Source organism: Nymphalis io, chromosome 10 (genome assembly GCF_905147045.1).
Source record: "Nymphalis io chromosome 10, ilAglIoxx1.1, whole genome shotgun sequence".
Taxonomy (NCBI): Eukaryota; Metazoa; Arthropoda; class Insecta; order Lepidoptera; family Nymphalidae; genus Nymphalis; species Nymphalis io.
In genome coordinates, this window is record NC_065897.1 from 13,073,363 (window position 1) to 13,086,523 (window position 13,161).

At 32.2% G+C, this 13,161-nt stretch overlaps 1 protein-coding gene across 1 annotated transcript; it reads left to right on the plus strand.

The window, feature by feature from the left end:
* The first annotated feature begins 607 nt into the window (after positions 1-607).
* On the plus strand, positions 608-12,331 carry LOC126771475 (uncharacterized). Its single transcript, XM_050491372.1, has 6 exons — positions 608-734; positions 8,476-8,597; positions 9,027-9,150; positions 10,251-10,379; positions 11,329-11,631; positions 11,955-12,331. The coding sequence occupies exons 1-6, from the start codon at positions 714-716 to the stop codon at positions 12,264-12,266; spliced, it is 1,011 nt and encodes a 336-aa protein (XP_050347329.1). The 5' UTR covers positions 608-713; the 3' UTR covers positions 12,267-12,331.
* The last annotated feature ends 830 nt before the right edge of the window (positions 12,332-13,161 follow it).

A 13,161-nucleotide genomic window follows, 5' to 3' on the forward strand; every position in this document is an offset into this window, starting at 1 on the left:
TTTATAATTATAACATTTTTCTTAATATAAATAAATAAGGATTTACAATATATGTATCTGTATATTTTCGTCAAATGGAAGAAAGAGAGATTGTTATTTAATTAACATGTACAGCGAAGATTACAAACTCGCTCAGAACATTTTGTATTCAAAGATGTATCTGAACGCACTTATAGCATTTACTATTCAAGAGCGTATGTCTTAGTCAAGTCATTTCCGGTCTGTATATAAGTCAGAATATCTTCCGATTTATGCAGATTTCCTTACGAGCAAAATAATTTAAGCAAATGTCTTTAAAAACTCCGTGCGTACCCGAATTGAACTCGTAGCCTTCAATTTACAAACATGCAATGTTTTCACCGAGTCACCTAGTTGTAAATAAAAATGAATTTAAAAATTATTCGTCAAACCGAACAAACAATAACAAAACAGTTTTAATAACATGACACAATCCCTTTGATTTATCTGATGTATTTGTTTAATTTTAATATTAATAATGATTACCTGTGTTCTTATGTATGTAACTTAGTACGTATGATTGCACTTTTTTATCAATGTAGTAATGCTGCCATAATTAATATGTGTGCGTGGGATTAGAAGGGACGCAAGGGATAACATCCCCTGTTCGAAAAAAATAAGCTAAAATCAGTGAAAGGCCCGCACGAAAGGTATATAAGGGGCCGGCGCGCGCACCGCGCCTCCGACTTGACGACATGACGGCGTTAGTGAGATTGGTACGTTTTATTGTTCTAAATTTGATTTTTATTTTTTTTTTATTTTAAGGGAAAGGAAGATAATTTAAAAAAGGACTCTTTTGTTTAAAAAAGAAATTATCGTTGGCTAAGATTTTTTATTGAAAAAAAAAGTTCTTTTATTATTATATCTTTCTTATAATTATTCCTGACTAAAATAGTTCACATTTAAATATTATATAATATTTATTTAATTTATTTTGGATACTAAAATTTATATATTTCGACATCCAATTAGATATAAATCGCCGAAGACTTTACATGTTTTTTGTTTTTTAATTTGATTGAAACTCCTTGACATATAAATTGTGTAAGTGTGTCCGTGTAAAAGTGAATTATACATTAACTCTTTGGTGATAGCATCTGTAAGTGATAGTGAATTAGGTTCACTGTTGTGATAATGAAAGTGTAACGATAGTGCTAGAAATTGTGCAACAACAATACTATATAAAATAGGGCCAAGTGTTTTAAGAGAATTTATGCGTTGGGTTATAATTTGATGTAAATAAATAAATGAATTTCTTATAGCATTCTTATAAGTTTTTTCGAATTTATTATAATAAATGATCTAGATACTTACGTTACTAAAAACTCTTTTAAAATATATATCATTAATAAAATAAACAACCTAACGACTTTTCTTAGCGTATAATTTTTAAAAAAGTTAGCGGATATGTCTTTATTTAAAAGCCGAAAATAAAACGAGACAACATCTGTCTTTAGGCATAGAAAAACTCCATGAAATATTTCGTAAGAGATTATAATGCGTAAAATTGTCTTATTGTTGCGTAATTTTTCTTATAAATATAATTGGATATTTATACATGACCGTGAATGAAATTGTGATGTAATTACTTTATGTGAATTGAAAAAATCTATTGTTTTATTAGAATTTTAAAGTAAATTATTATTAAATTACTTTAAACCAATTTTATTAATTGGCCTTAACATGTAAATTTAAAAATATATATTCACAGATATTTTTTTGAACATGTAAATTTACCTAAATGTACTATTGCAGCTGTGCTTGACCCGATGCGAAAAACATCATCTAAATCAGTTCGTAAAAAGTTATACCACAACATACATTAAATATATCGGTTTTGAAGTCGGTAAAAATTACTTTTCTTAAGTAATCCGTCAATAATAATGCTTTTATTCCGTATAATATATGACTGATGTCAAATTATGTACGTACTTGCAGAAAATTTTGCAAAAATTCATCCTTGAAATTTTATATCGCGCCCAATAGTCAACAATTCAAAAATATAATACAATCAAAATGTTGTCCCTAACATTTTGTTTGAATTATTATTAATTAATCATTAAGTAATGATTTTTTTTGTATATTTCCTTTTTATATGGAAAATGATATATTTTTTATTCAACCCGAGTTTAGATATACTTCGTTGTGAAGTTCTTGAATGAAGACGATGCTTAAGCCACAGACATTACACGATTTTTCATTACACCAGATATATAGATAAATAATTCTAATAATAGTTTTTTTAATGACAATAACCAATTCTAATTTCATTAATTAGCTATATTTCCTTAATCACTTGACTTCAATTAGGAAATTATATGAATAATTATTGAATTATAAGTTTTTTTAACTCAAAACCTGTGAGTGATATCACTTACTTAGCGATTGAAATAGGTTTTTTAGATTCATTTAAACCAAGAGTTTCATTAAAATTTATAAATAGATTTTCTCTTAACATGTTTTCTTGTTCTGCTATCCGTACCTACCAAGTATAGTACTTTTTTTCAATAATAATATATCAATTATAAAATTCCTTATTCGATACGACCTTATTATTATGCTTAACAGTATATAGAGATATTAAAACAAAAAATTATATATCCATTTGACTTTTAAGACTATAAAACATGACAAAATAATTAAAAATTCCAATACAAGGTGATCTTGTGTATATAATTCATTCAATATACTTTTCCATAACGATAAAAAGTTTCAGAATAGCCACTTCGTTTATCAATACATTATGTATCTTATTATGATTACATACGGTTCATTTCTGAATGACGGCAGGTGTGGCTTGAGCTATGTGCAGGGTAGCCAATTGCCAGCTATTTCGAGGTCTCATTGTCGCATACCTTCATAAAAGTGACGGGTTTATAAATTAAAGTAAAAAAATGCTATTACATGCAAATAAGAAATACTTAGAAGAATTTTAATTGTATGTATGTGTTATCCTTCCGTGAAGTTTTCAAGTTGGTCTATTTGAGAAAACCTTTTCATTGTTTAATCGTTTTGGTATAAAGTATACGGGCGATATATTGTTTTTTGGGTATTTATTTATCTGGGAATTTAATAAGACGTGTGCTAATACTATTTTAATTTGTTTAAAATTAATTAACAAAGTTAATGGCTCAATAATTCTGAAGCACACGGAAGACAAATTTAATTCCTGTGCAAATTTTTTTTATAAGGCTGTATTAAGTGTCAAAACTAATCGCAGATAACTTCACCGTTTTTTCAGTACCTAACAATTGATTTATTGGTGGAAAAGATTTCATATATTCTACCGCACATAACATAGATTTAAATCGTAAGGTTGGTGACGCATTGGGGTTGTAGGGAATGGTTAAAATTTCTTATGGCGCCTATGTCTATGGGGTTGGTGACCACTGCACTGGTGGTAGGGGTTTGTGCAAGCTCGTCTGGGTAGGTACCACCTACTCATCAGATATTCTACCGCAGCAAAAAACAGCAGTACTTGTTATTGTTGTGTTCCGGTTTGAAGGGTGAGTGAGCCAGTGTAATTACAAGCACAAGGGATATAAAATCTTAGTTCCCAAGGTTGGTGGCGCATTGGCTATGTAAGCGATGGTTGACATTTCTTACAATGCCAATTTCTAAGGGCGTTTGGTGATCACTTACCATCAGGTGGGCCATATGCTCGTCCGTCTCCCTATTCTATATAAAAAAAAAATAACTAAAATGAGGGCCAGTTACCCGGTTGCTTGAACAAAAGATACCTGACTTCCTACACATAAAATTGTTCGTAATTATCCTATTTGAACTCCTTCTGCTTATGCACAATTTATTATGATTTCCATAATAAAAATAATTCGTTTTTTTTTTATTAGAAAATATATATTTTTACAATTGGCAACCCTATAAAATGTACGTAATTCAACTGTCCGTCGGTTGCGTGAATGATATTAACCATTAGTTTCGGATATAACGACGATGGCACAACTGAAATAAACAGTGCGTTACTGGCACAAAAGACTGACGCCTTTATCAAACAGAAATGTTGATAAAATAATTGACCCATTTTAATTCTGAAATTGATTGCAATTTATTTATTTTTAATTAACAAATATTTTTTATTTCAATAAATAAATGGCTTGAAAAATGTGCAAATGAAACAGGTTTGTGAGGTGATAAGTAAAAATAATTGCTTATTCAGTCATGTACATATCTTAGAATCATATCTTTTACAATAATCTTTAAGTTACCTGTGAAACAAATAAAAAAAAGGAATTTGAATTTGCTGAGTTAATTAAACGTCTATCTGTTTTTCAAATTTAATTATAAATTAAATATAAAGTACAAAAAATAGCCTGTGAATGGACATTCCTCTTTCATTGAGGATATGGTTTAGAGCTTATTTCACCACGTTGCTCCAATACGGTTTGCTGGATACACATGTGGCAAAATTTCAGTGAAATTAGACACATGCAGGTTTTCTCACATGATAATGTTATCATTTCGTCGAGCACGAGATGATTTATAAAAATATGTTAAGTGTATAAAAATTCTGTGGTGCTTGCCCGGGTAGTAATTTGGTTTTTATGTCAGAAAATTCTCAATAGCAGCCTGGGGTCTGGAAATTGGAGGTGAATACACTCCATTGCCTCGAAAAGCATCGGATTATGAGAGTACAGCTGTGCACCTTACGCACACTTTCGTTCGCTGTAATATGTCCTGCGCAGTTGGCTAATCTCTCTTGAGATTGGCCGCCGTGGCCGAAATCGGTCCTTATTATAAATATAGAAACTGTCAAGGAAATATCTGTTATCTAAGCACGTGCTGCCATTCGCCGCTCAGTTCATTCGATGCAGAAACTTCACATTATTCATGTTATCCTTGACTTCGGTTACGAACAGTTTCTTACTGTATGTTACGGATATAGCGTAAATGTATTTCGTGTATTAGTTCCTTTACTTTACTTTGTGAATTGATTTCGATTATATTGATAGCTGTGAATATGAAACGATTCCAAGTAATAAAACGTTTGACAAAATATATTTCAGAAAAATTAAATTTTCTATACAATTGTATGAAATTGAAAACTATATTTATGATGGATCTTTACCGAAGTGTTGTCAGTACCTTTGTTGTATCTATCTTTCGACGTTACCATGTATTGACAATGATACTAATAATTATGTTGTACTTGATTAATATTATTTAAAGAATTGACTTAAAGGTTTAGACTTAAAAGCTATTATTTTTAGGTTCACACGAGAGTAAGGGATATCAATATCTTGTTACCTTAGTTGAATTTTAAAAATTAGTGCCTCTAGGCATATGAAATGTGACATATTCAATATAGTGCTGTCTTGCCAAAGCGCTCACTTAAACATATTGGTTTGTGTATTTGTCTGTGTATTGACTATTCGTGTATTGACTATTGATTCGCCAACTATTCTACCGGAAAACAGCTCTTAGCATTGCAATGATACGTTTTAATGAGTGTCCCGTGTAATCACATACAAAATATAACATCTTAGTTTTCAAGGTTGGTGACGCATCCGGTGTAATTAACATTGCAGAGCCAACGCCTATGGGTGGAGGTTTAGAAGTTATGTTATATCAAAGGAATGCACTAAGTACAGTCATTTCGAGGTGGGTGGATTACATCTCGATCCAGTTGTAATATCACACCGCCCTGCACTACCGGTAATTTGATACTGTAGGGCCGCCATACATTATGCACTCTGACGGGAAAGTCTTTTCGATAACATATTCATTAACATTTCATTTGTAAATAATAATAAAAATATTTATATATATACAGAAACATATCCAGTTCCAGAGGTTCTAGGCTAAAATCTTGGGCCAATAAAAGTTTTCATATGTATTGTGTCAAAAAATTATCTATATCAGCTAATTGGTAATGTTATATATTATTTTGTTATTTTACGCGTAGAAATTAGAAGGTATTCATTATAGAAATGTTATTTTTTTAATTTACAAAATATTGTGGTTCATCAAACTTAAAATAAAAACTTTAATGATTGTTTTTTTATGTACAAACTTATTCAGTTTAAAAATAAAAAAATGTGTTGAGTGGAAATTTATTAAGTTATTTTTACGAACAATTTTTTTTTAATATTATTGGCTCCATTTACGGATTCATGACCTGACATTAAAGGAATTATTAAAAAGTTGAAACGTCAAGTTGTCTGACATATCCCGTTCGTCGGACTTTAGTGGTCACCGGTGACAGGCCGCTGAACCGTGGCCTCTAACGAGACTACTTTCCGATTCGACGCCCTTTGTATAAATTATTTTACAAATTATATCACAGACAAAGAGCTTTGTTAATGGTATAGATTTTAGTGTAAAAAAGGACTCGGGTTGGCTCTTGTTAATAGCTTCCGGGTTAATAATCTTAACAAGGATATGCTAGGGTACTTTTACAACATGATATTAAAAAAAATATATGTAAATACCCGCAAACATTACTCGTTTTTTTATAATATTTATTTGTCATAACAGAGCCGACACAATAGTTAGGAAGCGTGATTCTTAACCGATGATTTCGAGTTCAAAACCCAGACATGCAGCACTGAATTTTGATGCTCATAATTTATGTTTATAATCTCGTGCTCGGCGGTGAAGAAAAATGTCGCTAGTTTTACTAAAATTCGGCCACATGTGTCTACTAACTTGATTTCTTCCACGCTCGTGGAACTCCAAACCTCCTCAAAAGGGAGAGGAAGCCTTAGCTCAACAATGGAATATTTACATTCTGATCCTTTTCTTTTGTCATATACAACTTAGTGGTGGTAGAGCTTTGTGCAAGCTCGTCTGGGTAGGTACCACCCACTCATCAGATATTCAAACGCAAAACAGCAGTACTTGGTATTATTGTGTTCCGGTTTTAAGGGTGAGTGAGCCAGTTTAATTATAGGCACAAGGGACATAACATCTTAGTTGCCAAGGTTGGTGGCGCATTGGTGATGTAAGCGATGGTTAACATTTCTTACATGCCAATGTCTATAGACGTTGGTGACCACTTACCATCAGGTGGCCCATATGCTCGTCCGCCTTCCTATTCTATAAAAAAAAACAACTAAAATTATACTTCGTCTTCGTCGAAGTGATATCGTCATTTATCGCTCATCCAACTGGATATAAAAGCCTCTATAAGCGCTTTCAATAATTTACTCTATACAATAAATAATTAATTTTGAAACTATACTAATAAAAAATATATTTAGATTTTTTATAACTAATAATTTTAAATATTTATATTTTAATCGACGTGTAATATTTGGTTTAGGACATCGGTATCGTTGTATTATTTGACCGGAGTCATCAATGCATGACATATTTGATACGGTTTGAGCATAGTTACCGTTAGCGAAAAAATATTTTTATTGCACAATTTGGATATAAAACTATCTAAGGCATAAGTCATAAATATATTTATATCATATTTTTGTCAGTATTATATTTATAATAATAATAAATTAAAAAAAGTTTGTGCGTAGGTGTTCGTTTATATTTGGATTTCGAGTTGTTTGTCCATCTGTCCGTTTGTTCAATACATATTTATTAAATTTTACTTATTATAAATTATCTCAAATTATATACTATATATGAAATGATCACTGGTTATATAAACTTTATTTGTAAATATATATGTATATCTATAAATAATCTTGCACCAGCCACTAAGCACGTACCATACGCCATTTTTATAAGATTTTTTTTAATTCGCAATAAGCAAGGTCGTTTGGTAATCGTACTAAATATTTTAGCAGGTAACATTATCACGATATTTATACAAGCAAATATAAAGTAATAGACTATTTCTGTGGCAAAATTGTGTTCATTGTGCGTGTAAAATGTTTCTCAACCTTAAGAAATACGCTATTTGTAGAATTTGTTGAGCAAAATTGCGGAAACGAAAGTTTGTATAATTAAGTTATAGCGATACCGCGACAGGCTTTACTTGATTTATTTGCTTAATTTAATAATGAAGATTAATTGTATAATGAACAATGAGTGCATAAATATGCCGTTCAAAGTTTCAAGCTATGTGCGGATAATAATTATTCAAAAACATTAACAAGAAGAAGTTATTGATATTCGTGTATATTTGGTAAGAAGATTTCAAATTTTAAAATAAAATTGGCATACTTAACGTATTATTCTTAAAGTTATACTGTTTTCCAAAACGATACCTTTTGTAATGTATTTGTTATAAATGTAGAGTAATGGAGAAACTGCTTCAACTATAAAGTGATATCTAAACCTATATTAATTTTATTAAAAATAACAAAGAAATGCTCGAAATAATAAAAATATATTCGCAAATCTAATCAACTATGTTAACAATTAACCTAAGTCATTGTCATAGATTAAATTTTATGAAGATCAATAAATTCATAAAACTAGTATATTTATGAGTGACATCTGTAATTTTTTAACAGTCAATTTAATGTTTTTCAGGCTATCCTTGCAATATGCGCGTGCGCACACGCTCAGTACGCGGAAGAGCGAGCGCCGCGTTACATCGCCTCGGAGCCAAAAGTCGCTCCTACGCCAGTGCCTATACTTAAACAAATTAACAAGTAACTAATCAGCTATTAATAATTTATCTATAATTTTATTATTACACATAATATGTATATACATATATTTAGCCTATGTGTGTAATAATTATTAGACAATTACGAGTGATCACTGTTTTATAAATTCGTTTTGAAACGGTTTATGATCATGAGACTCAAAGGCAACCTTCGGAGAAGGTGTTAAAATACGTGCATGAATGTGTGAGCAAACACAGATGTGCTCTATATTTCTTCACTCCATAATCCTATGGGAGAGCAAACAGACAAATATCAGACAAGTTTCGACTACCGAGGCTCCACGAGTTTTCCAAGCTATAATAGTGTAACATAGCCGACTTAATAGGTTTTTTGGAGATTTTTGTAAATATAATAATAAATATAACTTTTTACTTATTCGACACGGGATTAACATGTTGTTTCTAATTCCAGGCACAACGAAGACGGCTCCTACACATACGGGTATGAGGCCGCCGATGGATCCTTCAAGATTGAGACCAAGTCGCCAAGCGGAGAAGTCAAGGGAAAATACGGATATAAAGACGATACCGGAAAGGTTAATAATTCTCTTTTTTATAAACTAAATTCTCTTTTTTTATAAAGAGCCAAGATGGCCTAGTGGTTCGAACGCGTGAATCTTAACCGATGATCGTGGGTTCAAATCCGGGCAAGCACCACTGTATTTTCATGTGCTTAATTTGTGTTTATAATTCATCTCGTGCTTGACGGTGAAGGAAAACAATCTAATTTCATAGAAATCCTGCCACATGTGTATTCTACCAACCCGCTTTGGACCAGCATGGTGGAATAAGCTCCAAACCTTCTCCTCAAAAGGGAGAGGAGGCCTTAGCCCAGCAGTGGGACATTAACAGGCTGTTACTGTACTGTACTTTATAAACAAAACATGATATAAAAAAACGCACTGAGTTTCTTTTGCCGATTCTTCTCAGGGCTGATTGTTTATTTTCCGATCCGTTGGTAATTTCTAACTTGACTATCAATAATGAAGTCTAATGCTTCATTGTTGAACAAAGTATTTTAATTTTGAATGTCCATTTATTATTTACATACAATTAGAGTACAGAGTTTTATATCCTTTCTTTGTCGCACTACCAAAAAATGGAATTCCTTACCAGCTCACGTGTTCCCCTCCTCTTACAACCCGGGTTCCTTCAAACGATGCGTGAAGAGGCATCTTGCAGGCCGGCAAGGCGGGGACGGCTAGTACAGAACATTCTTCCCGACTGTACTGGCCGTCGTCGCGTTTGGACTCTACTACCACTTACCATCAGGTGGAGTAGAGTCATTTGCCATCCCGGGGCATATAAAAAAAAAAAGTATACATAGTTGCTATATAAAAATGTCTTATATGTATTGTTTGCGAGTAAGCCAGGAGATCTTTAACTCTAAGTTGTAATTTTGCTTAATAATACATTTAAATCAACAAGGCATACACAATACTCGAAAATATAAATGACGTTAATAAATCACTATTCAGAATTTTTCAGTATTTAAAAAAATAATAGGTACTTACTAAAGTAATAATTATACTAATAATAATGAATAACTATTTATTATATTTGAATAATTACTTTAAATTGGAAGAACGGTATATAGATCATCTTATATAACTTATATAAATAACTTATTTTTCAGGTCCGCGTAATTGAATATGGAGCCAACAAATACGGTTTCCAGCCAGCAGGCGAGGGCATCACCGTCGCCCCGCCCACCCTCGTCGATGAGTCCACTCGGGATGAGGGCCTAAGACCTGGCAAGGGACAGGTAAGCCTACAATGTTCTTATTCTAACACAATAATTACTTTGATAAAATCATCAACAATTACAGATATTCCAAGATATTTATACTCCTTGGGGTTTTTCAAATGTGTTAAAATTTATGCTTATATTATTTCTTATCACATCTTCCAAAAATGTGCTAAATATAAAACTATAGACTGAAATATGACCACAGTTTAAATAAGTATAATATTTTCTAAGTGTAAATTTTTTTTATATTACAGTTTACATACGTTATAAATATACCCTGCGCTTCACACAAGGAATTATAATTACTAGATATAGAGATACTACAAATGCGCGGGCTTATATATTTTTTACTAACATAAATAACAAATGTTATTTGAAAAGTATCCCAACTACGTTTACATTATAAGCTGTGATATGTGTTAACGTATTATATAGTTTTTGTCCGTTAGTAGATTTTGTGTCTATCTGGAGAAAAACAGCGAGTACCTATATACGAGTACCTCCAAAATATTAGTATTACATATTATTGATATAACGTCATTTTTTTTCAATTTAAAATTTAATTTATATCAAACTAGTGTAGTATTTTGCATATACTATATTGTAATAAAATAGTTATTCAACCAAATGTATACTATGGCTCATTATTTATGTGAAATATTTTATATTAGTACGTAATGTTACATAAATATTAATATATAGGAAAAAAATATATATTTAAAAAAAATTATATTCATCGGTAGGCTTTGTATTTTTCATTAAAATAGTCATTATAATGATAATATTATAGAGCAATAATTATGATTATTTTTTCACTCCGTGTACAACTAACTATTCAAAAATATTTATTACTTTTCCTTGCCTACTCATAATAATTACCAGCTATTTAATAAATAAAATTCAACAATTAGTGTTCCCTATATATGAAAACAATTAATTTAATATATATTTATACTTTTCTTAGAACGGACGTTCCCAGTACCGCGAACAGTCGGTCGACTACGACTACGAAGAGCCCGCTCCGGCGCCAACACCGCGTCCCGCGCCCAGACCCGCACCCCGCCCCACCCCGCAACCCGCCTACCGTGCACCCCCTCAACAACAACAATACAGGCCTGCCCCACAACCACAGGAACAATATAGGCCTGCTCCACAACCACAGGAACAGTACAGATCTGCCCCACAACCGCAACAACAATACAGGCCTGCCCCGCAGCCACAGCAACAGTACAGACCTGCCCCACAACAGTCACCCACACCTCCTAAGGTATAGTAACTTCAAATGCAAAGACCTGCGTTTTACCCTTATTTAGTACAGCTGGTCTGTGAAAAATTAAAGTGTCAAATTAGGAATTATATTGTTGCAAAAAAAAACCATTGTGTACTGCTACTATTCTTATTGCTTTATTACTTCTAATAGAATACCCTTTAAATTAATATTAATCAAAAAATAGCATTAATGAAATAAGATATATCATTCAGTCCATCCGATACGAAACACTTTATTTTAATTTCAAGATAAAAAAGTTTTAATAAATATCTTTATTGTTATACATTAATAAAAAATCATATAAATTCATCATCATTTAGCCGGCGTTCTTCGCGGGAGCAGCACCAGTGCCAGCCGAAGACAACTTCTTCAACCCTGAGCCTCAGCCAAGACAACAGCAGTACAGGCCCAAACAGGACTTCAGACCTGCTCCTCAGCCCCAGCAGTTCTCCCCCAAGCACACACAAGTGGACTTCAACCAGGACTACAATTCAGCTCCACAATCTCAACCGCGTTACCAATCGAACCAGAGGAGTCAACCGTTCTCGATGTTAGATCAACTCCTGAAGGAGTATGCTCTCCCCCAGGGAGGAGCCGCGCCCCTCCACGATATCACGTTTGGATCGTACTAGTTCGAATAATCGATTACATTTTGTAAATATGTAGTGTATTTTTAATTAAACGAATTTTTAAATTATTTTCTGCAGTCATTGTTTCCTATAACTATTACAATTATAATGAAATAAATAGTCATTCATTAATTACTTAATATATATATATATATATATTTTTATTGGAATGATATTCATATATTTGAACAGCCTGCCTGACGATGCTTGCCTTTCACGCCAAAGGTTGTGGGCTCGATTCCCACCCAGGACAGATATTTGTGTGCATGGACATGTCGGTTTGTCCTGAGTCTGGGTGTAATTATCTATATAAGTATGTATTTATAAAAGAAAAATAGTATGTCAGTTGTCTGGTTTCCATAGTACAAGTTCTGTACAAGCTTAATTTAGGATCAGATGGCCCTTTGTGAAAAATGTCCCAGTATATTTTGTCCCAGGATATTATATATTCATTAAACAAAATTAACAACGTAATTTCAATAGATAATTCATTCGTTGTTTCGTTCGTCACGTCGTTTTCGGACTATATTTGAAAAAAGAAGAAGAACATATGAAGAACAAACAAACATAACAGTGCAAATAGGCATATCAAAGAAACATTGGTCTTACTTACTTTCTTTTAATCAAAAGCTGTAGGCGTAAGTCGATTCATCCCAGTCACGTAACACGTAAAAAGTAACTTGTATTACGTTCGCAGAACTGATATAATACATAAAATATGTATTTTGACAGGACAAATGTCCAATTTTAAAATACTCGGGAATAGACCAAACGGTATTGATTTTGATTAACAAATACTTATTTAATTTTGTAAAATAGATAATTGGACTGACAAATGAGCCAACTAATGATAAACATTAACCATTCCTTACAACGCCAATACGCCACCAACCTTAGG

Coding starts and splice junctions, on each gene's coding strand:
- LOC126771475 (XM_050491372.1), top strand. CDS start 714: ATGACGGCGTTAGTGAGATTG. Junction 8,598..9,026: donor ATACTTAAACAAATTAACAA/GTAACTAATCAG, acceptor TTCTAATTCCAG/GCACAACGAAGACGGCTCCT. Junction 11,632..11,954: donor AGTCACCCACACCTCCTAAG/GTATAGTAACTT, acceptor ATCATCATTTAG/CCGGCGTTCTTCGCGGGAGC.